General features: G+C 43.5%; 4 protein-coding genes across 5 annotated transcripts in view; 3 read left to right on the forward strand and 1 right to left on the reverse strand.

Annotated features, from left to right (window-relative positions):
• Positions 1 to 385: 385 nt before the first annotated feature.
• On the forward strand, positions 386 to 4,519 carry ccng1 (cyclin G1). Its single transcript, XM_079268973.1, has 6 exons — positions 386 to 599; positions 1,874 to 2,137; positions 2,238 to 2,491; positions 2,787 to 2,865; positions 3,143 to 3,253; positions 3,390 to 4,519. Exons 2-6 carry the CDS (start codon positions 1,874 to 1,876, stop codon positions 3,579 to 3,581), a joined length of 900 nt encoding a protein of 299 aa, XP_079125099.1. The 5' UTR covers positions 386 to 599; the 3' UTR covers positions 3,582 to 4,519.
• A 117-nt stretch (positions 4,520 to 4,636) lies between these two features.
• nudcd2 (NudC domain containing 2) lies at positions 4,637 to 7,199 on the reverse strand. The gene is made up of 4 exons (XM_079268974.1): positions 6,817 to 7,199; positions 5,968 to 6,016; positions 5,721 to 5,872; positions 4,637 to 4,942 (listed from the first exon to the last, which is right to left on the reverse strand). The coding sequence occupies exons 1-4, from the start codon at positions 7,003 to 7,005 to the stop codon at positions 4,859 to 4,861; spliced, it is 474 nt and encodes a 157-aa protein (XP_079125100.1). The 5' UTR covers positions 7,006 to 7,199; the 3' UTR covers positions 4,637 to 4,858.
• Positions 7,200 to 7,608: 409 nt separating this feature from the next.
• gabra6a (gamma-aminobutyric acid type A receptor subunit alpha6a) lies at positions 7,609 to 13,132 on the forward strand (the record flags this gene model as incomplete). The annotated part of the gene is given in 11 exon segments (XM_079268251.1): positions 7,609 to 7,667; positions 7,747 to 7,853; positions 7,992 to 8,059; positions 8,446 to 8,483; positions 8,485 to 8,622; positions 8,726 to 8,808; positions 8,902 to 9,045; positions 9,907 to 10,059; positions 10,155 to 10,402; positions 11,286 to 11,527; positions 13,013 to 13,132. Coding segments are annotated over 11 exon segments (1,302 nt in total). The 3' UTR covers positions 13,035 to 13,132.
• Positions 13,133 to 14,226: 1,094 nt separating this feature from the next.
• gabrb2a (gamma-aminobutyric acid type A receptor subunit beta2a) overlaps positions 14,227 to 23,868 on the forward strand; it is a 31,134-nt gene continuing 21,492 nt past the window's right edge. For both annotated transcript variants that reach the window (XM_079268193.1, XM_079268192.1), the window contains exons 1-3: positions 14,227 to 14,347; positions 14,474 to 14,574; positions 15,019 to 15,086. In XM_079268193.1, the coding sequence (XP_079124319.1) occupies positions 14,274 to 14,347; positions 14,474 to 14,574; positions 15,019 to 15,086 (243 nt within the window). In that variant the 5' untranslated portion in view covers positions 14,227 to 14,273. The remainder of the gene's footprint in view (positions 14,348 to 14,473; positions 14,575 to 15,018; positions 15,087 to 23,868) is intronic.

Consider the following 23,868-nt stretch of genomic DNA (forward strand, 5'->3'; position numbering starts at 1 on the left):
CTCAGCAGGTTCATGGTCTTTCCAGACTGTTCCAGAAACCTGCCAGTAAGCGCCTTTTTTTTTTTAAACAGAGGCAGAATGGTGTGACAATGCCTGGTTTATAACAAACAACAACATATGAAATTTTAAGAAATCCTGCACGTTTTTCTAAAATATTCACCAACAATTTTGCTCCTTTCTGTTATTCCCTTCTCCTGTAATGTACATCGTCAGACAAATTTTGGTCATGTCCCGCCTCCCTTTCTGCGATTGGTCACCAGTATTTACAGGGCGGGACTTAACTGTGTGAGGCTGGAAATATAACCAATTGAAATGTAGAAGCAGGAATGTTGTCTGTCGCTGACCAATGAATGCTCCCCGTGTTCTGGCTAAAGCGCTGCCTTGATAGCCAGGCTGCCCTTTTCCCCATCGCCTTAACTCCAAGGGTAGGGGGTGTGCAGAGGCAGAAATTAACCTACGCTTAAAACTTTCTTCAGTGAAAGTTCATACACACACTTTTTGTATTCTAAATATCTTTTCACTCACCTTTTTAAAAGTGCGTGGAGACCTTTTTTTTCCTTTTTAAAATTATATTAAAAAGCAACGTAACTTCACCCAAGGTAAGTGAACCAACCGTCCTTCTATATCACGTCTACTACTAACCGTATGTATATGTTTAAAGTGGGATAGGGTTTACTAGACTGTAAAAGACGTCACTCTGTCTGTTCATAGCTGAGAAGACTATAAACCAAAGATACGACCGTTAGAAAGTGATGTTAGCATTAGCGGTTGTAGCGTTAGCTAACGGTTAGCGTCACTTTCTTAACGTCAAACGAGTTTGTCAAGTCCCCTTCACTGTCATGAAGCACAGGGTTAGATTGTTTTATCACCCGCAGTGATATGTCTCGTAGTTTAAACCACAGTTTTACGGTTTAAACTGTGTTCCCTCACTTGTGTCTGTTGTCATTGGGCTCTTCGTTAGCTCTCCATTAGTGTGTACGGGAGGACATGTCGAGACATGACCCTGTGACGAGCATGGCCTGGTCCATCAAACGTGTTTCATAGAGGAGTGATTATAATAAGAAAGTTGTATTAACCTTGGTAATATACTATTTCAAGTTGTGATAAACTTAGTTTGACATGTCCCTGGTATGTAACGTTAGTATGTAAGGTTATCCATGTTTGAAGTTACCACCCTTTGCCTATTCCAGTTGAGTCCAGTTCAATGACAGCTGCTTGTTACTGGATAACTTAAAAATGTGGAAACACTCCCAGGGCTCTTACGCAATACATATCGCCAATCCAGATCTGTTGTTAGTAAACTACATTCGTTTTATACGTAGGTGCGTTTAACTGTTTCTCATTGAAGTAAAACTGTTCTAAAATGACCAACCATTCGGTTTAATGTATAGTTTGATATGTTCGTTCCCACATTTGGGCTGTGGTATCAATTACATTGGACAGTTGACATTTTGCGTAGGAGATGTGTTGATATCAGAAAAGGCTAGATATCGTCTGTTCTTAGTTCACAGATGCAAATTAGTGACTTATTTGAATGTTATAGCAGAGTGAAACTATTTATGTCTACCTGCTTGGTCATCATATCCACAGTATTATTATTATTTTATATCAGAGACCGTATTACCAAACAGTGTTTTATTAAAGCATCCATGTGTATTAGACACACTATAGTTGTGTGTGTATAATGTGGATAATGGGCAATTAATCAGCTAATCGTTTCCGCTCTAATATATGTAGATGTAGCCATACCTATGGTTTCACATATTTCTACAGACATACACACGATCTTGTCACATCATCAGCACTGAGACTTGGAGTCAATAATATTGTGCTTTAGTCAGAATTATTCAGCTCTACCTCCCTATCTGCACAGATGATCGACACAGTGACAGGACCCGGAGCACAGCCCTTTGCCATTCAGCTGAAGGCCCTGACTGATCTGGAGGGCCGATACCAACCGAAGCTGAGCGGCTTGAGGCTCATCGAGAGCTCCCAGGACAATGGTCTCCGGATGACCGCCAGGCTGAGGGAGCTGGAGGTGAAGGACCTGCTCTCTCTGACCAGGTTCTTTGGTTTCAGCTCGGAGACCTTCTCACTGGCCATCAGCTTGTTGGATCGATTCCTCTCCGTGATGAAGGTTTGAAATCCATTAATACCTGGAAAGCACATTTTTCTGGCCACCTAGAAATAGCAAACGGTTGCTTTAAATTCTAAATTCCTTTCCCTGTCCTCCCCAGATTCAACCAAAGCACCTGACCTGCGTGGGCCTGTGCTGCTTCTACATTGCCGTGAAGTCTGTAGAAGAGGAGAAGAACGTGCCTCTGGCCAACGAACTGATCCGCATCAGTCAGAATCGCTTCACGGTGTCGGACATGATGAGGATGGAGAAGATCATCATGGAGAAGCTTAACTGGAAGGTGAAGGCCCCCACAGCCCTCCGCTTCCTCCGCCTCTTTCACAGCCACATCCAGCAGCAGCTGGACGCTGAGAGGTAAGGACATACGGTCACATCAACCTGCAGGGCTGAACCATGACTCACAATGATTTATATTTACTCCACTAACATGTGTCTTCTCATATTTGGCTTTAAAGAGAATAATAGGCTAAATGTTTTCACGGCAACAGTCACGGTCCAACGTGAAGTCATGTAGGTTTATAGACTCGTGGAACGGACAGTGTTAGAAAACAAATCTGTTCAAAACATGATCAGTGATATTACGTTGTTCTTGATGTCCTGTCTAGTGAGCTCTCTTAAGTTGACACTAAAAGCATTTTCTGTTTCACAGCAAGAAGATACTGAGCCTCGAGAGACTGGAGGCCCAACTGAAAGCCTGTCACTGCTCATTTGTCTTCTCCAAAATAAAGGTAGGCCAAAACCTGTCAACATTTTAAAGGTGGTTTGTATGGTATTACACTATTTCATAATGTCTAAGTGGCATGCGGCCATTCCACTTTGCTAACCATCTGACTTAAAAGTCAAAAAGCTTTCATGTTTGTAGTGGTAGTTTAGTATAAAGTAGTCTGTTTTGAGCACATTCATTATTAAAATGTCATGTTTTCTCTGCCAGTTTTCTTAGAAAGATATATTTACTGTGTTTAAAGTTTTATTGCGATGACGAACCTATGATCCGTTACTCTGCAGCCGTCTCTGCTCGCAATGGCTCTTCTGTGTTACGAGGCCCAGGAAGAACACGACCCCGAGTACACCGACAACATAGCAGAGGCCCTGAAAGCTCTGCAGCAGCAGCTGCATGTAAGTACCAACTGTTTATATCGCTTTGTGTGGCTTCGTCTGGTTAGAACCACAAAGATTGCCTAATGTTAGGATTAGTGGAAATTAGGACACTGATAACGATTTCTTTTTCCCCCACCTGTTGTCTTCTGTGCAGATCAGAGACGGGGACCTGGTTTGCGTGCGGGAGTTGGTTGGAAAGTGCCTGGCTGAATATGCCACCACCAGGTGCTCCAGGCCCAACAGCCAGAGGCTTCGCTGGACTATTTCGGGAAGAACTGCACGTCAGCTGAAGCACAGCTACTACAAGATCACTCATCTTCCCACCATACCCGAGTCAGCCTGTTAATCCCTGGAGGTACGGACGGGTGACCTTACATGCAGGGGGAAAATTGCAACTGTCCCTAAATTGGATGCAACCTTCGGGTTGATTTCTTGCAGTGTGGTCACCCTCGTACAGCTCCAGTTATTTTCCTTACAGACCTTCATCGGTGATGGTGGATGTCTTTAAGGAAAAGCTCAAAAGAACTCTTACTGATTTACTCAACTAGTCTTTTATCTGCCCCCACTGACCAGGAGTAATGCTTCGTCAGAACGGTTTATCTACCGCCATCCTGCTAAGTTCTACTTTCCTGGTCGAGTGGCTTGCACAAGTGTACAGTATGATCTTGATAAAATCCGTTCCACGGTGTTTGGTATTTCCTGGAACGGGTTGCTGGTTTTAAGCTAATAAGTATGTAACCACCTAGGTCCTCAGTCCACCATGTGGAAGAGGAGGGAGAAGGATTTTGTGAATAGCAAAAATGGAACCAAGAAATCGGGCCCAAAATCCTTAACTCCCACCCTAGGTTGCTGAACTGTCCTGTTTGCACACTCCTACCCAAGGTGATGATTTTTTGTTTTTATTTTGATACGGAGAGGGAGTTCTGGTCTTCTCCAGTGACGTGAGGCCGTCGACGATCAAGTCGCGTATGGCTGACCGTACTGTTTGAGCCGGTGGTTACAGATGAGTTGTTTTCACAAATTTCTGATTTGTTTACACAGTTAAGTACTGTAATGTACTATTGATTTCAGTTGTCAATTATACAGCAAAAAAAAAAAATAGCTTGTTGCAGTGGAAATGTGGATTGCAATTTGTATTGCATTTTCTTTGGCAGATTCCCTGTCCAGCAGAAGTTTCTTTGAGTGACAAAAAAAAAGTGTTTCCAAATTTAAAATGGCGAATTGAATACACCATCTCGTTAACCTATGTATTGTACCTTTCAATAAAACTTTATTGAAAAGCTATTGCTTGTGCATTCTCCTGCATTATTTAAAGACAACACATCACACATACAATCAAATACAACAGTTTCCATCAACCGTTGCTCTGCCTGTATAATGAGCGTGGCAACTTGCCAAATCGGACTCAAACAAGCCGGATAAAAGGGCTGCTGTGAAAAATATATATTTGTCGAATAGTTCCGTCCAGTATTTGAGTTCTGAAAGCAAAGCCTTTTGACTGTTCATCATAGGAGCTCTGATCCTTCCTCTGTTCGTCTTCATGCAATGGAAGGCCTCAGCAGTGTTCACTAGACAGAGGTGACATCTCCTGCACGCTGCAGGTCTTTGGCACCATGACACCGGTCACTTCTGTAAACTGGAGAAGTCCGGACCACCACCAGCAAAGTTCCCAGATATCTCCGCACCGCTGAAGTCAAATCCAGGATTCTAGCAAAGAGTGCAATCATTTCATGAGCAGGAGCCATGTTGCCTCCTTTCAATGCAAACACTGTCATTCATTTTACAAATCCACACAGAATTTGATATCTGTGATGCTCTGAGGATGCATTCATATCTGATTCCTCTCACCACCTTGAAAGCACTGTTCAAGTTTAAAAGGACAAAAAACACATCTGCTACTGCTTTCCTCTTTTTCACTTTTGACGTAATCAAGCTTCTACCTGGCGGTACCACCTTCTAATGAAGCACACGATCAGGCATTCATAAAATGCAAATAATGGCTTCATTAACAGTCAGATCCTTTTCTGATGCTTCATAGAATAGTTAAGTTAATATTATAAACAACTTTTTGGTTGCCAATTTGTGAAATCTTCCTCTGACTGGTTAGACCGTTTGAACACTTATTTCTAGAAAACAGCTAGAGATAATTGGATTTTAAAAAATCCATTTATTAGCATCATATTAACACAGACATGTTTTTTTATAAATCTATGAGCATTTTTAACTACATTATTACCAAACAGAAACCAGCCAACGAGATTTTCCCAACCTGGAAACAAAAGCTGATCATAAAGCGTTCGTGAATCATTTATAAACCTTTAGTCACTACTTATAACCCTTTATTTGAGGTGGCTTATTAAATAGAGGTATCTACCTGGCTAAATAAGTTAACCTGTGGCCATGTGCAGAGGCAGACAGGTGTGCATCTGATAATGTCTTGGCAACACACACCACGACCCTTCAGGTGGCCCTTAATTAAACTAACCTCCCGCTGGAACCTCTCCAGTGTGAGCTTCCTCTGCATCTGGTCCTGGACCCAGGCATTCGCACAGTACTCCCCCTCCAGCAGCGAGGACCAGCAGTTCCCTGCCTCTCTGTTAGTCTTCATCAGAATGATCCGGATCAGACACTTGTCCTCTAAGAAGAAAAAAGAATAAGAGATAAGGGTGACTTATTAAAACACATTAAAGTCAAAGTTAATGAGCGTGTCACTTAGAGGGGACGCCACCTACCGAGTGTCCACGTAGCCTCGTCAGACATGGTTGTGTCAAACAACTTTCCCTGACGGAATGTAAAAAGAAGAGTTTGTGAAGTCAATACGTGCGTTCACCTTGCAGTCAAACTAGTCACGAGCGTATGATTTCAGCACTGGTCACAAAATACGATGCAGCAACATGAGCTGAACTCAGGTACAACTTCCTCTTTTTCTCTCCAATGAAGGATGGTTTTGTTTTAAAGTAATAGGGTGTTGTCTCCACATTGTTAATCTTTGAAATTAAAAACACAATATGATCAACAAATATATATATTTATATGCATATATACTTTTACTGACCCTCCTATTGTAATTGCAATGGAACTGGCGTGTATTTCTATTGTGTGTATATGACACTTTGCATGTATTGTGTTAATGCCTTTGTCGACGTATCGTGTATGTCTTTGTTTATGGTGGCAAACCAAGTTCATCCTATATAATGAAAGTACACATGTGGATACTCCATTGTATGAATAGGAGCAGCGGTGCTGTGTACAATGTTTGGTTTTTGGACAGGTTAAGTCAGATAGAGACTTTGTTTCTATTCATTCTCTTTAGTCGGTCTGTATTTGTGAAAGCTCTGGTTTAGGAGTCTTCTTTTAGTGATCTGCATTTCCTTAAATTTCAGCAGCACCCACAGACTTTTGTTGTTTGTCTCATTTGTTTTTGTGTCATTTGTAAATTTGATGTTGCTTCCTTTTCCCTTAGAGAGCTGGGTACCAGGCTCAAATCAACAAAAAAGTATACTCACACATTCAGTACACAATCTCAAAAACTGAAAACGCACTCTGAGTTGAAATGATGTTGATCGGGAGTCTAACCTTACCTTGAAGAGTTCCTTCCCTTTGACATGCAGTTCGACGTGTCTGGATCCCAGATGACACTTGACCTCCTTACCGGACGTCCCATTAGGCACATTGACCTCGATGAAAACCTCCTCCATGGTCTGGTACCAGGAGCCCCAGGGGGTCTGGCAGGGGACCACCCCGCTCCTCTCCTCGAAGTGCACCGACATGCTGCGGCTCTGACAGGTCGGTTAACGTCAGCTAACTAGCTAACAGAGAGGTTATGCTAACAGTTTGCTACGCGGTTGATCTTCACCACGCTTTGCTTTGCTTTGTATAATTGTTGTTACAAACATATCAAGTTAAATGTCAGTATTGCCCCCTCACTCTATTGACTCTTCTTCTTCTTCTTCTTCTTCTTCTTCTTCTTCTTCGAGTAAGCATTTAATTTCCGGTTGCGATAAACATTGTGGCTGCAGCGCCATCTGCTGTCTGATAACAGGAACTACAACAAGAAAAACTAATTTTATTAAATACATGTCAGACTTTTGTCAGTGCTTTATTGACATTATAGGAGTTGCATTTACTTCAATCTCTCTTCATTTTTGTTTCAATTAATTTACTTTGGAGACTTTTAAAGTTTGTCTAAAAATGGAGTGGATTTACTAATCTGTTAATTAGATTACCTTTCTTGATTTAGTGCCTCTGGTGTCCTTATGCATACCAACCTTTAGCAACACCAGTGAGGACTCTAGCTCTGTTTTTTACTCCCCTCACACACCATTTTATTGAGTACGAGTTGCTCCGAGAGTTGACTGCATATTTGGTGATCAATGCTGCCCAGGATGGCCATTCTGATTTTAACTTTTGTTACCTTTTTCTGCTGGATAACGTAAGTCTTCCCTCTCTGCTTGAACATGGGTCAGAGTACAATGAGCCTGCAAGTTTAACCCTTTTTTTCTTCTCTGCAGTCTTGGTAGTGTGCGTGGAATTGAGAAGATTTACTCGGACAACATCACTCTCATTTTGGATAGACTTTTGGATGGTTATGACAACAGATTGCGACCTGGATCTGGAGGTAATTCAGACTTTAAATCCTAAAGCCTTGTCTCTAAAGACGTACATATTCATTGATAAACTAAGAACATTGTGCTAGACTACTCTTGTGCATCTTGTGTTATTGTGTGCATTGTACAGTTGTTTATTACTTTTATAGGTGGTGTTACAGAGGTGAAAACAGACATCTTTGTCACCAGCTTTGGACCAGTGTCAAATGTTGAGAAGGTAAGATACTACTGTTGTAAGGAGATGTATATCTGCTGACTCAGGGAGATAACAGCGCTTCAGTGACCACTGAATCCCTGCCTTATGGGCAATCTGCCACGAGACCATCTAATGAGCTTTAATCTGTTTGACCAGCCTTATAACTCCATTATTGATGGCATCTAAATCAATATGACAACACGTCAGACCGAGGGAATGGCTGAACGGATTGATTAATGATTATCTGGGATGAGTGGCATCCATCATTGCCTCGTCATCTCTCCGCACCTTCCACTGCGAGTTGAAATGTCTGATGAATGTCAGGGACAAAGGTTGAAATTTAAAGCTTCGGGTAGTTTGGTTTGTTACCACATTCACGAATATGTTATGTTGTGTTTATGCATCAGGAGTACACCATGGACATGTTCTTCCGTCAGATGTGGGTCGAACAACCGCATGGTGGACAAGATCTGGACGCCAGACTCTTTTTTCCGGAACTCAAAGAAGTCCATTTCTCATAACATGACCACACCGAACAAACTCTTCCGCATCATGCAGAACGGGACTGTCTTCTACACCATGAGGTGATCCTACTTTGAACACCTGTTGTTTTGTTGATGGGTTCTTTTGTGGACACTAGGTTTATAGGAAAAGATAACGTGTGTCCGCGTGTTCTCTTGCTGTTAGACTGACAATCACCTCAGAATGTCCAATGAAGCTCATGAACTTCCCCATGGACGGCCACGCCTGTCCTCTCAGGTTTGGAAGTTGTAAGTATAACAGATGAATAATAATGTCCAGATTCATGAATGTGTCAAACCTTTGAGTTTTACATTTTTTGCTAATTGCCTCTGTATTTTTAGATGCCTACACAAGCAGTGAAATCATTTTCACTTGGAGGAAGGGACCAATAGCGTCTGTCGATTGTCCCAAAGAGTCCATGAGTCTTCTGCAGTATGACCTGGTGGGACAGACTTTGTCCAGTGAGATATTCAAATCAAACACAGGTAACGCTCACTGTCAGCTATCACATTGCTCTTTCATTAGGACACTGTTGCAGTCCTACCCACACTTAGACGTTTCATTTTTTTTTATTCCATGAGCTGATGAATCTGAGAGCAGGTCAGATGAGTTTCTTCAAACTCTTCCAGAGTAGAGCTGATATAAAAGCAAAGACTTCCTTCAGCAGTCATCTAGTGTAAGATGCTTAAGTGGTCCGGCCTAATGTCGGCCTTTAAAAAGAACTCTGGATTGAAAGCCAAATGAATGCACTGACAGAGCTACAGCAGGAAGGATGGAGTAGTGTGTGTGTGTGTGTGTGTGTGTGTGTGTGTTTTCTCTTTTCACCAGAAGTAGGAGTAGTGCTCCCCTGCTGTGAACCCAGCAGATTCCTGGAATAGAGAGGAAAAGGATGAGGCAGGCTCAAAAAACGTAGCAATGATACCCATTTAGAAAACCTAAGAGAGAGAGAGAGGACATCTCTGTATGTGTGTGTGCAGCGTGTTTTTGGTCTGTGAACGTCTGCATGCATGTGTTCACATAGAGCAGGGCAGCTACGCACAGTGACACTGCATGCTCTTCTCCTTGCCCCTCCTCACTCGCTCCTTCCTCTTGACTTTATCCCATTTCCAAATAAATGTCTGCTGTGCTCCCTCCTCCTTTCTGGTCCTTCCTCTCTTTCTTCCTCTTGTCTCTCAAATGCTGTCTTACAGTGAGCAGGCTATTCCAGCCGTCACAGCAGCAATACATCTTTATGTTTCTCTCAACAGCTATTCTGTTTCAAGGGCAGGCGAGAAGGGCATCCGTTGTGTGCTACGCTGCTCTGTCCCTCGGGGTTGCTCTCTTCACACGTGCTTTTCATCTCGCAGGTCACTACTCGGTGATGGTGGTCCATTTCCACCTCCAGAGGAAGCTGGGCTACTACCTCATACAGACTTACATCCCTCTTATAATGGTGGTTGTGCTGTCACAAGTCTCTTTTTGGATCAACAAAGAGTCTGTTCCTGCACGCACAGTCGCTGGTACGCCCCTCTTCCCGCCACTCAATGTTTACTGGTCATGTTTGATATTGTCATACTTCTCCATGTGCGTTTCATAAATGCTCGTCTTCCTCCAGGCATCACCACAGTGCTGACCATGACCACCTTGAGCATCAGCGCCCGTGAGTCACTTCCCAAAGTAGCCTATGCCACGGCCATGGCTTGGTTCATCGCTGTGTGTTTTGCCTTTGTGGCGTCGGCTCTTGTCGAGTTTGCGGCAGTAAACTACCTCGCCACCCTGCAGGCCAACCGTCGGAAGAAGAAGAAAGCTAGACAAGACAAGCTCGAGGTGTTGGCTACCGGCAGCGATGATGACAACGCTTCGGTGAGAATCTAACTTTATGTTACTGTCATCATTAAAACATGGTGATCGCTAAATAGAGTGCAACAGATGTCCCAGCACCTTTCTGTGCCAATCAATGTTTGTAGAACCAGAATTACAAGTAAAATACTTTTATTATTGACGTTTGCATACAGTAAAGGATTTTTTATTGTTTCCTTTTGCTGTTTCAATTCATGTATCACATATAAAACAATGTCAAACTGTAGAAAAGTGGTATTAGGATTTGGAAGCCCCTGAAAACATGCCTGTTCAGCAACGTCGTCTTAAGATATCACTTGAAGAATCATATCACGTGACATCTCAAACGCATTTACATAGCTAATCATGGTGAGTGGAGGTCCAGAGTCGGCTCACTGTTGCAGAGGTTGATGATGAAGTGATGGTCGTTATGAACAGGAAGCCAGCAGCTCCAGACTCATATGTAGAGATTAAGAAACAATGCCACAGATAGGTCCTTTTTCTCTGCATTTCAAAGTAGTCACCCTTCCTGTTCCATTCTATTAATTCAGGGCACACCACGCATTAAATAGTAATACGTGCTGTTGTAGTGCTCTCATCTAGAGCTACATATGCTGAATGCTAATACAGTAAGCCACCACAGCGTCCTCCTGGGATCTGTCTCACGTGCAGGGCTCATGGTTAGATGTTTTAAAAATAGCCTCAGTGTGAGAACAGAGACTACAGCACTCCTCCCTGCATAATCTCTTAACCATCCTATGGGCATCCAGCAAACCTATAGGGATGTTGACATGCCAGTTTGTCTTTCCTTTACACTACCAACCCCTTTTGATTAGAAAACCCATACTAACGCCATCTCATCTCTTCCTGTTTTTCCTCCAAATCCCTCTCACCCCCCTCCCACCAGTCGGCCAGCAGCCCTCAGGATGGCTTGAAGAGGAGAAACCACTCAGTGTGTCGCAGTGAGGCAGAAGAGGGTCCACTGCCGATTTTCCTCCAGCAGGGCTCCGCTTTTCCTCAAATGCCGCAGCTGGCCGGCACCGGCCCCATCGACAAGTATTCCCGCATCCTCTTCCCCCTGGCCTTCGCCCTCTTCAACCTAGTCTACTGGTACATGTACTTGGCCTACGACAACATGGAGAGTGCCAGGTACATCAGTCAATTCAATTCGCTTGGTACAGTTGCTAAAGGTCTGACGATAATCTATATTTTTCCTCACAGCAAACCCAAATTCAATAATGAGTCGGTTGTACTAACAAGCATTGTCTGTGAAGCCAACGCGTAATATAGCTTAGATCTCCAGGAACTTCAAAAACCACGAATGTGCCACGCTGTTACACTGGATGACATGTTCCTTTATTTTGACGACGATGGGCATTGGGTATGGGAGTTATTTTTGAGTCAATCACACATATCGTACACTGTCATGGTGCCATAAATACTCACTTGAGCTCTGAATATATATTAATCCACACCTGAAAATATAACCCACAAGAAATGTACACGATATACTCCTGTAAGAGTAACGCACTGCAGTGTTCAGCTGTTTTAGGATATTAGTTGGACTTGAAAAACATAGAATATCATCAGCCCTGTCCCGTAATTGTTCTTCTGCTGTAGGAAATTGAGATTGCAAGAAGTTCGTCCCAGCAGATCCAGTAGGCATTTCATGCAAAGTCGTAAAAATAGTAGAGACATACTTAAAGGTATCCGGTATTCTTGTACAAATGTGTTGAGTTGAAAAGGGAAAAGAATCGTCGTTGCTGCATTGACGCCAGCACTGTGGCTTTTATCATCATACATGTAAAATACAAAAAGGGCCGGGCTCAGTTCATTTAAGAAGAAACATGTGCATCAAGCTCTCTCCTCTTTTATATAAAGTTCACCTGAGGGCCGGCAAAAACCCATCCCGCTTATAAGAGAGCCACTTATAGAACACAAAGCTCCAAGTCCAAGAAGGAAAGAGAGAGGGAGACGGTGGAGAGAGAGAGGGAGGGAGGGAGAGAGAGAGAGAGAGAGAGAGAGAGAGAGAGAGAGGGAGGGAGAGAGAGAGCGAGAGGGAGGGAGAGAGAGAGAGAGAGAGAGGGGGAGAGAGAGAGAGAGAGAGGAGAGAGAGAGAGAGAGAGAGAGAGAGGGAGGGAGAGAGAGAGAGTGGGAGGGAGAGAGAGAGAGAGAGGGAGGGAGAGAGAGAGAGAGAGAGAGAGAGAGGGAGGGAGGGAGAGAGAGAGAGGGAGGGAGAGAGAGAGAGAGAGAGAGAGAGAGAGGGAGGGAGAGAGAGAGAGAGGGAGACGGTGGAGAGAGAGAGATGTGTCACTGGGAGTGCAAATCTGCTCATCATGCTTCTCATGTTCCCGTCAGATCATTTTTATGGTTGTTTTGTTTATAACGTTCTGCATAATAATGAGAGAGACAAGATGGAGAGCACGAGAACAGCTGCATCACATCTATCCCTTTACATATTTTTGCCACGTCTCTCGTTCTGTACTTTTGAAGAAGGCTCTGAGAGGAAAGGAAGCACAGTAACAGTTTGGGCTGTGCAGTATACTGCAGATAGAGTCTCTCTTAATGTGGGAAGAGAGAGGTTTCTGTGTTCTCCTCTCACATTTCATGCTCTGTCGTATTCTGGTTTTGCAGGGACGTGGTCCTTAAAAACTAAGAAGACCTGGAAAAGGGCACGTGCAGCCGAAGAGACCTTCAGCATCCAGCCAGCCTCTCTCTCCCTCTCCCTCTCTCTCTATCTCTCTCTCTCTCTCTCTCTCTCTCTCTCTCTCTCTCTCTCTCTCTCTCTCTCTCTCTCTGTGTGAACAAGCTTTCAGCAGTCAGTCTGCTGACAGAGGAAATTAATCAGAAACTCATTTATTCTCCTGCCGCACATCTACTCATTTCACAGGCTGTAACCACTTCCCACTTGTGTCCTGATCAGCAGCTGAAGAGCTGCCCTTCATGGGCCTCAATCACTTTAAAGCCTGCCACGTATACACACACAACAACTCGGGCCCTGGACCGGGACGGACGCCTCACACATCCAGCACACGCGTGACGACTCAGACACACACTTAGAAACACATCAAAAAGAAGTGCATGATACAATCTATGATGGCTGTAACTGGTGGTGATGCAACAGTGAACCAATGCTTTCAGAAGCCTGCCCTCTACAGAAGCACAGCTCCCACTACAACAAGATCAAAGGCAATTTAGAGGAGGCTCGCATCCCTCCCTGCGGCTTCGAAAATGTACTCAAACCTGAGAAAATGAATTGTGGGATTGTGTTTTCCATCCCACCTTTCTGCTCTGGCGCTCTAGTGCTCCTTCTGCATTTCCAGGTCTACTGCAGGTCCTCCGAAAACATTGCAGGGAAGAGTAGGATGTAATACCCATGGGTGTTGATGACATTCATTTTCTATTTTTGTACGGATGCTGCATGATTGTTGGGCACAGATGTTTGCATATAAAGTGTCAACCTGAAAACGAATGGAGTGTTATTCTGTTTTCAGCCATTTAATATGTCCTGTAACACAAAAGCTGAGGGAATAAACTTGATCTTAAGTTGACATTTTGACCACTTTAACCCTTCAGTGCATCCCATTGTTTGACCTTGTCAGAATATATACTGCCAAGTGATAAACATAACAATAAAATAATTGTGAAATGAAGACAGCTGTCGTTCATTTCACTCCTGGCACAAATGCTTGCTTCTTCATTACGCACAACCACTTGTCCCTTTAATATTTTTCTCTGCAATGGAAACTGCTCATCCACCATCATCAGTCTCCACTCTTTGATGTTGGGCTGGCTGCACGCATGCGCCTCTCATTGGCTCCTCTGCACTGTCTGGAGTAAGTTGGATGTGCGCTCTCCTCACTCGCATCCCGAAACCGCCTCAAAAACTGTTGCGATGGGGAGGATCAGGAAAAAACACTTTGGGATTTTTACTTTTTCTTTACTCGTGACTTTTGTCTGGACTCAAAGGTAATCTCGTTTCCTATTGTCGGTCCCCTGTCTTTCGTGTCATGTATACATAGCATCTACATACGCGTGCCTGGCGTGTGATATTAATAAGCTGTTTCGCATTACACCACCCTTTTTCTCCCACAGCGCCAAGGATCTCAAAGATCCGAGCAATATGCCTCTGGTAAAGGAAACAGTGGACAGACTGATGAAAGGATACGACATTCGGTTGAGGCCAGATTTCGGAGGTAACGAGCAAATTGAAAACGGAATGTCATGTTTTCTCGCCCTCCCGACGTGCAATACATGTTTAATGAATCGCAAAATCTCCTTTAATTTACGTAATCATCCCTTCACAGCCAAATCGGCCTTTCTAATTAGGCTACGAGAAATGATGTGCATATTTCATTTGATGGAGGAGATAGGACGGGCTTTTTTTTTTAACGTGATCGATCCCGCTCATTAATGTTTGATTATCCCACTAAAATGATTAAATGAACCGCATTTAAGCGCATCTGCGTGTTAAACATAATATATATATATTTTTTCCTTCGCTCAGGCTGATGATACACAAGGCTCCTGTAGGTGGAGGGAAGCAGAGAGGAACCTGAGCTCGCGTCACGAATTTGTTAAATTTACACGATGAGCGAATTATTCACATTTCTTTGAATAATGTCTCTGTTCCTTCACAGGTGCGCCGGTGGCTGTGGGAATGAATATAGACATAGCCAGCATAGACATGGTCTCTGAAGTCAACATGGTAGGTGCATCTTCATTGTTACCCCGCTTTATGTTGCCAATTGCACGGCACGGTTGGAATACCCCTGAAGTGGGCTACTGATCACGGGTGCTGGAGTGTGATTGCATGTGAGCGAAGCCGGGTTAATGTGATCCGGGCTGAGGCGTCTTGTGAATACATTTTTTTACTCGGGTGGGAAAAAAAAAAAAACCCGTATCAGGCTTCCGTTCGGAAAACACATCATCGCCATCCTCCTCTCGGTCTCTGCATTTGCAGCTCTGGTGTGTTGCTGCATTTGAATTCAAAACACACACTCACTGGCGCACTCGGACGCACAGCCCCGGCTGCGCGCGCGGAGAGCTGCATGTGTGTGTGTGTGTATGTGTGTGCTCCTGACTGCTTCACGTTGTCAAGCCTCGGTGGTGTAATTGTGTTGACACGCACTGCCGCTCCTCCACTCTTCTTGCAGTTACCTACAAAATAAATGAAAAAAACAAACATCATCCTCTCCAAGCTGGCGTCATTTGATGTTTTTATAGCGCTCTTAATTCTTTTAATTCGGGCGACCAATCACATCATCACCGTCTACGTAAATGATCTTCCCCCTTACGTGTCTTATGACGTAAGCAATTTGTTAATAATAAATGTCCGGTCACAGCATTGCAACAAAAAAACTCCCCCAAAAAACGGCTTGAGCTTTGGTGCACAAAGATGAGCGTTATGTGTGAGACTTGGAGAGGACAGGGGGGAAAGTTCAGCAGCCCATGCAAGAGCACCACCTATTGATCCGTGTGACAGACAGACAGCCCGCAGCCCACAGGAAACTGACGGCAGTTTTTAACTACTTCAGTGTGGCTCTGCTGCATTAAATATACTCCATTTCTAGTTCAGAACAATTGGTTTTGCTCGTGGGATTTTGGATGCATTGAGATAAATATTAAGAGCAGAGAATTCAGAGTGTAAGAAAAAGATCATTTACAAAGCAGCCTCTCCATGGAGCAACATAATAGAGATGTTATATAAGAGCATGAAAAACAATTTTGCCAGTATTGAAAGAGATGTGTTCTCTATTTTTAAGTGAGACATTTTTAAGTTTGATTTGGCAGCCTGTCAAATTTGTGTGGCCATTATAGACTGCACTGAATGAGTGTTTTAGCACATAAATACAGCAGAGCGAGTGAGTTTGACTTGGATGAGGAAAAGCACTGAATATAGTCAGAGCTTCTCCTTTGATGGAAATGATTTATCTTGGTGGAGGATGCAGCCAAAACGGAAGTGCCTTGGGGGTCCGGGGAGATTTGAAATAGAAACCCCTCACTCGCTTTGGCTTCTCCCTTTCTCCCTCTCTCCCTCCTCCATCCTCCATCCGTCCCCTCCCACCACTTTGACTGGATCCCTGGCTGTGACTCTGGGCTCAGCAGCCATGTAATCCACCTCTGCCTTGCTCCAAAGGGTTATCTTACTTAAGAACTATGCATCCATGCGAGCATTCATCTGGAAAGAAACACAGCTTCTTACATCCGCGTGAGTGTGTAGCAAAGCACAAAACTGTGCTCAAACAGTGAATGGCGGCTGACGTCACGCAACTCCCTGTGGCTCAGAGAGAGCGTTCATCTCGCTCATTACTCAGAAAAGCTCTCCCCGCCACATCTGCACAGGCGTCCCTCTGACACTACAGACACATTTAGACAAAAAGTTAGAATATAAAACATCCCAAGACCTCAGCGGTCTTGTGTTCCGCACGTTGTCACCTTGTTAAAAATCCTTCCCGAGACTTACATAACAGGATTCTCCTCCTCCTCCTCCTTTCTTCACGTCCAGCTCTCTTTGGTACAACAGAGGGTAACAGCAGCTGACGAGGTTGATCTCAGAGAAATCAATAATATCACCCTGCACCGTGATCACGAGGATGGAGTTGGTGACCTGTGCTCAGCGCCGGGCTGCTTTGATCTTCCTCATCAGGGGTAGCCGCTTTTAAGATTAAAGTGCTGAGAGGGAAAACAACACAGAGAGGCTGAGGATGAAAGCGAGGACGGCAGCGGAGAACAGGGTGGGAGAGAGGTGAAGGTCACTGTGATCACTTTCACCGCCCCCCTACGTCCTAGTGGAGGCCCAGGGAAGGTTCTAGCAGACCTTGTGTTACCACAAGAGAGCGGCAGCCAGTGCTTCATTCACCCCTCAACATGTTTACCTTTTTTAAATGGCTTCAAGGTTGGAAAAACATCTTCTTCCACACTGCCTGACTCGATCACTGATTCTTCAGCAGCTTGTTCCAGCTCATTGTTGAAGCTCTATGACGGTCAATCAACAAAAGGATATTCTCTATCTTGTGTGCTTCATTTAAAATACATTTTTAGCCTTTAACTTCGTAAGTGTTGGGATGCCATAATCATTTGAAATGATTAATAAGTAGTGCTTCAGTGAGGATTGAGGGAATACAACTGTGATTGTACAATTCAATGCTGCAAGTACTAATTATTCACTTTATCAATCGTTTTCTCTCAGGAATGTCAACAAACATTGAGAAATGTCAATGATAAGTTCCTAGAGCGCATGTTTTCAAGTGTCTCGTCCAATCAGCTGAGCAGAACCCTCGATCTTTCTGTTTACTACCATAAACAAATAATCACACTTGAAAAGCTGTAGCTGGGGATTTCTTTTTTAGAATTACCTCTACCAAGAATTAAAAAGAAAAATGAAGTCCTGAGTCAGTTTCATATCCAGTAAGTTTATGGAACCTTGAAAATTAAGAAAAATACTCTTCAGGCAGAGCAAGGAGAAAAGTTGACACATTGGTTTAAACGTCGACCGGTTTTTGAACTGCTTTGTTTCTAAAGATAACTGAACCCTATGTGTGTGAGAACACAATGGCAGTTACACCGAAGTCATGGAGTCATTGAGTCATTTGCTGTCAGTAATGAACGAATAAGATTGGGTTTGAAATCAGTGTTTGCGAGCAGGTTTGGGTTGCAGACAGCTGCTCACTCTTCTAATTAAAGATAAAAATGCCTCTGGTGGAGAATGAACTCTGCATTTCGGTCGGGGCTGATTGAAGCCATTGTCGTTTTTGTTTTTTTCTAAGCTGACATGAAGGGCAGGATGGTTGTTGCGGTGGTGCTTGAGTGCTCGATGGGATTTGTTCCTTCTTTGTGCACATGTAAGAGGTTGGTTCACACGTGTATACGTGCCAGTATGTGGAGTCCCCTTTTTTTGGTGCCTGTTGAGGGCCAAAGGTCAGTTGTGTTGTCGGGCAATAAAAATGTGCAGTCAGTCAGTGCCGGGGTAGCAGCCTCGCCTGCATGACAGTACAAATGTGCTATTTTGAGAGGGAAGCGTCCTCGCTGGGTGGGCTGTGCTGACTCACTGGGGTTAGTGCAAAATATGGCACAGATATGATATCATGGCCCGGACCCCCCCTCGCCCTCCACCTCCCTGTTTATCTCTGTCTGTCTGTTCAGCGCTTGGCATCCCGCTCCATCACTCATCTCCCTCACTTAGCATTTGCATAATGCTGTTTGTTTTTGCTGAAATCACAGATCCAGGAACCCAACCCTGGTTGTGGTGCATTAAAGAGTGTTCTGCACACAGCCAGTGCAGCTGATTAAATAAAAGTTGAGTCTGTTGTCTCGGCAATGCATCAGCGGTGCATAATAACGTCTTCAGCACGCCATCCATATGTTGAGTACAGCCACAATATGCACTCCAAGGCTGGAACAAGGAGGGAGGTGAATAAGTATGTTCGCTCCTTGTCTTTCCCTCATCCCGTCTGTTAATTACATGTAAAATACCTGAGGTTGATGGTTGTTAAGAGGCGCTGCCTGCTATAATACTGTTCTCTGAATGTTAATTAGCTGGCTGTGAATTAAAAGATTTAAACAAACCAGCTGTGGAGGCTTCTGGGATGGAGGAATTAGTGGGGCGTGAGCGTTCCTTTTATTACGATCATTATGCTGACAAGCGCTGGCTTCTTTGCACGAGGACGGGGATCCGGCCGTCAGCTGACGGGAGAGCCGATGACCAGAACACGACGTTACGCTGCATCCGTGTGAAGGATGCAGCTCCTTGTGTCTGTGAATTAGCAACCATTTTGATCTTGTTTGTCCAAACTGATCCTGTTCCATTTTATTTTCAGCTTGTGGAAAATAAGCTTGTGTTATTTTTACTCAGTGTTGCCATGACAACACCGCCTCCTTTTTTCTTTTTTCTTTTTGTTCTGTTGGTGGATCTCAGGAAGTCAAGGAACAGCAGATAAGACCTCTTTCTCCAGGGACGTTTTCAAGGGTTTTAACATTCGTATTCCAGGTGAAGGTTGTTCTGGTCAGAGGCAGGATTTGCATTTTGTTGATATTTTGTCTTTTAGTAAATGCTAATGAAACAGACATTTTCCACAATATTAATGGTTGTAGTCTCTTGAATAGGGCTGCAACAAAAGATTATTTTAGTTATTGAGCTGTTGATTATTTCTTTTACATTAATCGGTTCTGATAATAGTTAAAAATGCTTCTCACAGTTTACCAGAGCCACATTCACAGTCATCTTAAAGGGAATACATTCAGTTTGCAAAATATATAGAACATAGAAAAACGAAAACATTGTTGCATGATAGAGGACTCAAACAATTACTTGATTATCAGAATTACATCTGAAATATTATCTCATCTTAATTCTTTGTCACCTCTTCCATCTGAAATATTATCTCATCTTAATTCTTTGTCACCTCTTCTCTGAGGTTGCTGTAAACATTCGAATCAGAACTACGCCCCATGCACATTTTTATACACATACATTCCCAGATGTTGTCTCCTTGTTTGTCTTGTGCAGAGTTTTTCTTGTTTGCTCTGCTGAGCTCTCCAAAAAAGCTTAAGACAAGAATGCAGGTTATCCAGAACAATGTCATTAGTTATGCTGAGTGGACACACAAAGTAACAGATTGATATGGTCAGCAGCATAATTATAGCACAAGAACACTTAATCCTGCAGCTGTTCTCTGTTTAATGTTGAGTCCACAGAGACTGGGTTCATTTGAAGATGTTAGAGGAGACCACGAGCTGAGGAAAACCTAATTACAGCACATCTGAAAGTAAAACCTCAATCAGTCAATGTTCATCGTAAAATGTGCACAAACAATGCACATTTTAAACATGAGGAAGTTCGTGTCATATTTGAAAATGTGTAATTTTGTGAAATCATAATTTACTTTCTCTGTTTTGTAAATCGAATGGTGTCTTTCCGAAATTTGCACTTTATCAGAATGAATCCGTCCAAATTGAAACAATGAAAGGCTGTACATGTTTTCGTGGGGTTGCTGGTTCGTCAGTTGCTTTAATTATCAAAACTTACCCTTGCAGAGTTCCACTGCAAGAGCAAAGTTACAGCAAGTTTAAATTGGTCGTAACAGTCTTTCACAATGGCGTGTCTTAAAACAGGGAGTAAGTTAGCCAGCTCCATTAAAAGCCTTTAATGTGCTGATGACTCCCTTAATGATTCTGTCAGGCACTTTCTCCACTGAAAAATGACCCATTGGAAAGGGAGTCATAAAGGCCTCCATGTTGTCACTTCCCTCAGGATGTGTATGGCGGGCAACTCATTCAGAATCCGCCAACTCCCTCCTTGACCCCGAATATTTCATTTGAAGCCCGGCCTTAACGGGACACAGAGAGCACAACAAATGAATGAACTCAGCTCGACCAGTTGATGTGCTGTGACAAGAGGCTGAGAAGCCTGCCGACGAGCTTGTTATTGCCCAAACGTCGAATCGTCACCTCGTAGCATGTGCACACAGTGGACGTTGTCATTATCAGCAGATTCTTCTCTTGCTTCTGCAGCAGGACAGAGCAGGTGAAAGCCATGAGCAATATGGTGGACGTCTGTCTGGTCCCGTAGATCTGCAGAGGAGAGAGAGAAGCACACGGACCACAGACACCCATCAGTTCATGGCGACACTGTGTTTTTCAACCCTTTTGTTTGTTGAAATTGGATTTACTTTCCACCACACACGACAATGTTATATCAGTCAAATTTAAATTAAATGTTTTCCTTTCTATTAACCTTACTTAATGAAACCCAATATGAACACCAGAAATGACCATGAAGCAATGTTCTTACTCTAAATAAGGAAAGACTTCATTCATACAGTTCTTAATGTATTCAGAATACAGGCAGGTGTATTTACATCATTTCTTTATCAGCTGTTAAAGAATGATATAAAGTTGATCTTTTGATGCTGATGGGCTATACACAAACACACATTTATTAATTTATTCAAATGCACATGTTATTTCTTATGTTTGGGGTCAATTACACCCCAAAGAGGTCTGTCTCACCGTGAGAAACAAAGTTGTATAAAACTACTATAATATAAATCCTAATTCACTTTTTGTGGATTTCATAGTAGTACCGTCAACATATCACAGATAAAGAGCCTGTGAGAATATCTTTTATTTGACCATGTTTTACAGCTGGAGTCTCTCAGAGCCCAAACAGTCTGAAATATTGTAAAAGTTCATGTTTACAGGAAATGCTCATGAAGTCACAAGTCTCACACTGAGACTTGTGCTGTAATGGAGGTCTGGTAACAACCGCAGCCCGTCAGATTCACCAGGGAAACGCGAATGTGCTCCTTGTCACTCTGTCAGATGCTGAATGGGAGTTTGTGAGGCCAGGAACACATCTGTAGTGAGGCACTGTCACTGTGCAACCAGCTTTGATGCTTTTTAAGTTGGCCGGGCCTTGTTTGTGTATCTTCATCGTCTTTACATAGTCACTGCTGTCAGTTCTTTCTTCTTAATGTTGGCGCTCTCCACAAGATGTCTCCCTCACTGATGCTCAGTGGTCTGCCTGTGTGATGTTCATGGCGTTTGTGAGGAGTGCTTGTGACAAGGAGACTGAAGGTCGCTTTGGAGACCGACACTCCGGCACGGGACGGTCCGTCTCTCACTTCTCTGCTGCTCTTTGTGGACCTGCATGCTGGGAAGTCCTCCTCACCGGCTTCTCGTTCTCCATCTTTTGAATGTGTGGAGTGAAGAGGCTCATAACACGAATGTCTTGTGTATTCCTCAGAAATTATAACAGTCCTTCTTTCTTGATATTCATATTTTGTGTTAAAATATGCTTTGATTGGGTGTTCTCACTCTCATGTGTAGGCTCAGGGCAGTGTGTATCTCAGAGATTTGCGTAATGTTGTGTGACATGAATATTATATGTGCAGATTTCATCATTTGCAGTTGAAACAAAAAACAAAAAAAATGAACACGTAGATGTAGAGGATTTGCTTTGTTTGTCTGAAAACAACATCATTTTCCTGCTTTGTGTTTCTGGAGAATAGTACAACCCTTTCACTTGTCACAGATCAAAATGTACTCCCTGGCAGTACAGTACTTTACGTTGCAGGAATGTCTTTGAGCAATAACTGTGACTGTACAAAGAGAGCGGGGAGGCAGCTGTATTTTGTGTCCCTCTCTGAGCTCATGTGATGGCAGAGCGAAGGTAAACGGCACCATCTGTGAGGTCGTAACGATGCTGCCATGATGCTGCCATTTTACAGCGTGGCCAGGAAGCAGCATGCAGGCCCAGGTGTTCTCCTGTGCATCTCTATACTTATAAACCCTCCCAAACGTACACGACGGGGCCCCGCACGCACAAATGCACACACGCGAAAAAATAAGAGCGGTTCTGTTATTGTGCACGTTGGCTCACTGTCATGACTTACTGGGGCACTTGAATAGAACGGAGCCATCGCTGATGTTATTACCGGTAGTAACACCTGTGCCTTTCTAACTATGACGAGTCAGGATGTCTGCTGTGAAGACGGCACAAGGCTGCGTCCAAAATCACTCATTATCTCTGCCAGGAGATCATGCCATCCATTTTGTGTGTGTGTGTGTGTGTGTGTGTGTGTGTGTGCTTGCGTCTGTGAGTGAGTGTGCACCACTGTGTCTGTCCGAGGCTGATCTCTCATTCTGCTGCAGCAAACTGTATAATATTTAGGGTGGCCAGTTATGGCTGCATGCTCAAGGACCTCTCGCGGTTGCAGTGACTCACGTTTTCTCGAAACTCCTTTTATTGCCTGTTTCATGCTGCAATTGACCGCCTACTGACTCCTCGCTCACTAATCTTAATCGGCAAGTGCATCGCCGACCCCCCCGGGCACTACTCTGCGTGTTTATTGTTTAGGACCGCTGAAGGAACTACCAGTTCACACGTTGTTCAGTACATTGCTGCTGCTGCTGCTACGCGGGCAGACAGCTTGGAGAGTTTAATTGTGTTTTTTCGGAAAGATTGTATGACGTGTGTTATACGACGGCTTTGAGCCAATTGGCTGAATACATTGCAGCTTGTTTTATGGCTTTGAATGAAGTGTGGATTACAGCGCCTTAGTGTCTAGAGGTTAACCAGTTGTGGGTTCGTATTCATTCAATCACACAATAGAGCAATGGTCATTGCAGACACATCTGGCTAGTTATGAATGTGAATATTATTCATAGGTTAAAAAAAAGTAGTGTCCCACTTTCTGCTAATAATCCTACAATGCAATGTTCCACATTTTATAGTTGCAAAAATGACCAGGCAAATGACAATGACAGCGTCCAAAATTTAATTTGACTGACCACTGTAAAATATTGAATTATATTGGGATAGTGAGGGATTTTTCCACATTGTAATTTTGCTATTTTGGTCCATTCAGTACACGTGACATCTACTGCATGTCTGTCTGTGGAGCGAGATCCCTCCTCTGTTGCTTTTCCTGCGTTTTCTTCCATTTTTCCCTGTTACGGATTTTCTTTCTGTTGTATACTGTGTACAG

The sequence above is a fragment of the Melanostigma gelatinosum genome, assembly GCF_949748355.1.
Source record: "Melanostigma gelatinosum genome assembly, chromosome: 5".
Lineage (NCBI taxonomy): Eukaryota > Metazoa > Chordata > Actinopteri > Perciformes > Zoarcidae > Melanostigma > Melanostigma gelatinosum.

Bases quoted from the DNA above. Each gene is read 5' to 3' on its own strand.
- nudcd2 (XM_079268974.1), bottom strand. From the start codon at position 7,005: ATGTCGGTGCACTTCGAGGAGAGGAGCGGGGTGGTCCCCTGCCAGACC. The intron at 5,873-5,967 runs GTAGGTGGCGTC...TTTTCTTCTTAG, and splicing joins CGAGGCTACGTGGACACTCG to AGGACAAGTGTCTGATCCGG. The intron at 4,943-5,720 runs GTTAGTTTAATT...ACTCTTTGCTAG, and splicing joins TGGAGAGGTTCCAGCGGGAG to AATCCTGGATTTGACTTCAG.
- ccng1 (XM_079268973.1), top strand. From the start codon at position 1,874: ATGATCGACACAGTGACAGGACCCGGAGCACAGCCCTTTGCCATTCAG. The intron at 2,138-2,237 runs GTTTGAAATCCA...TGTCCTCCCCAG, and splicing joins GATTCCTCTCCGTGATGAAG to ATTCAACCAAAGCACCTGAC. The intron at 2,866-3,142 runs GTAGGCCAAAAC...GTTACTCTGCAG, and splicing joins TTGTCTTCTCCAAAATAAAG to CCGTCTCTGCTCGCAATGGC.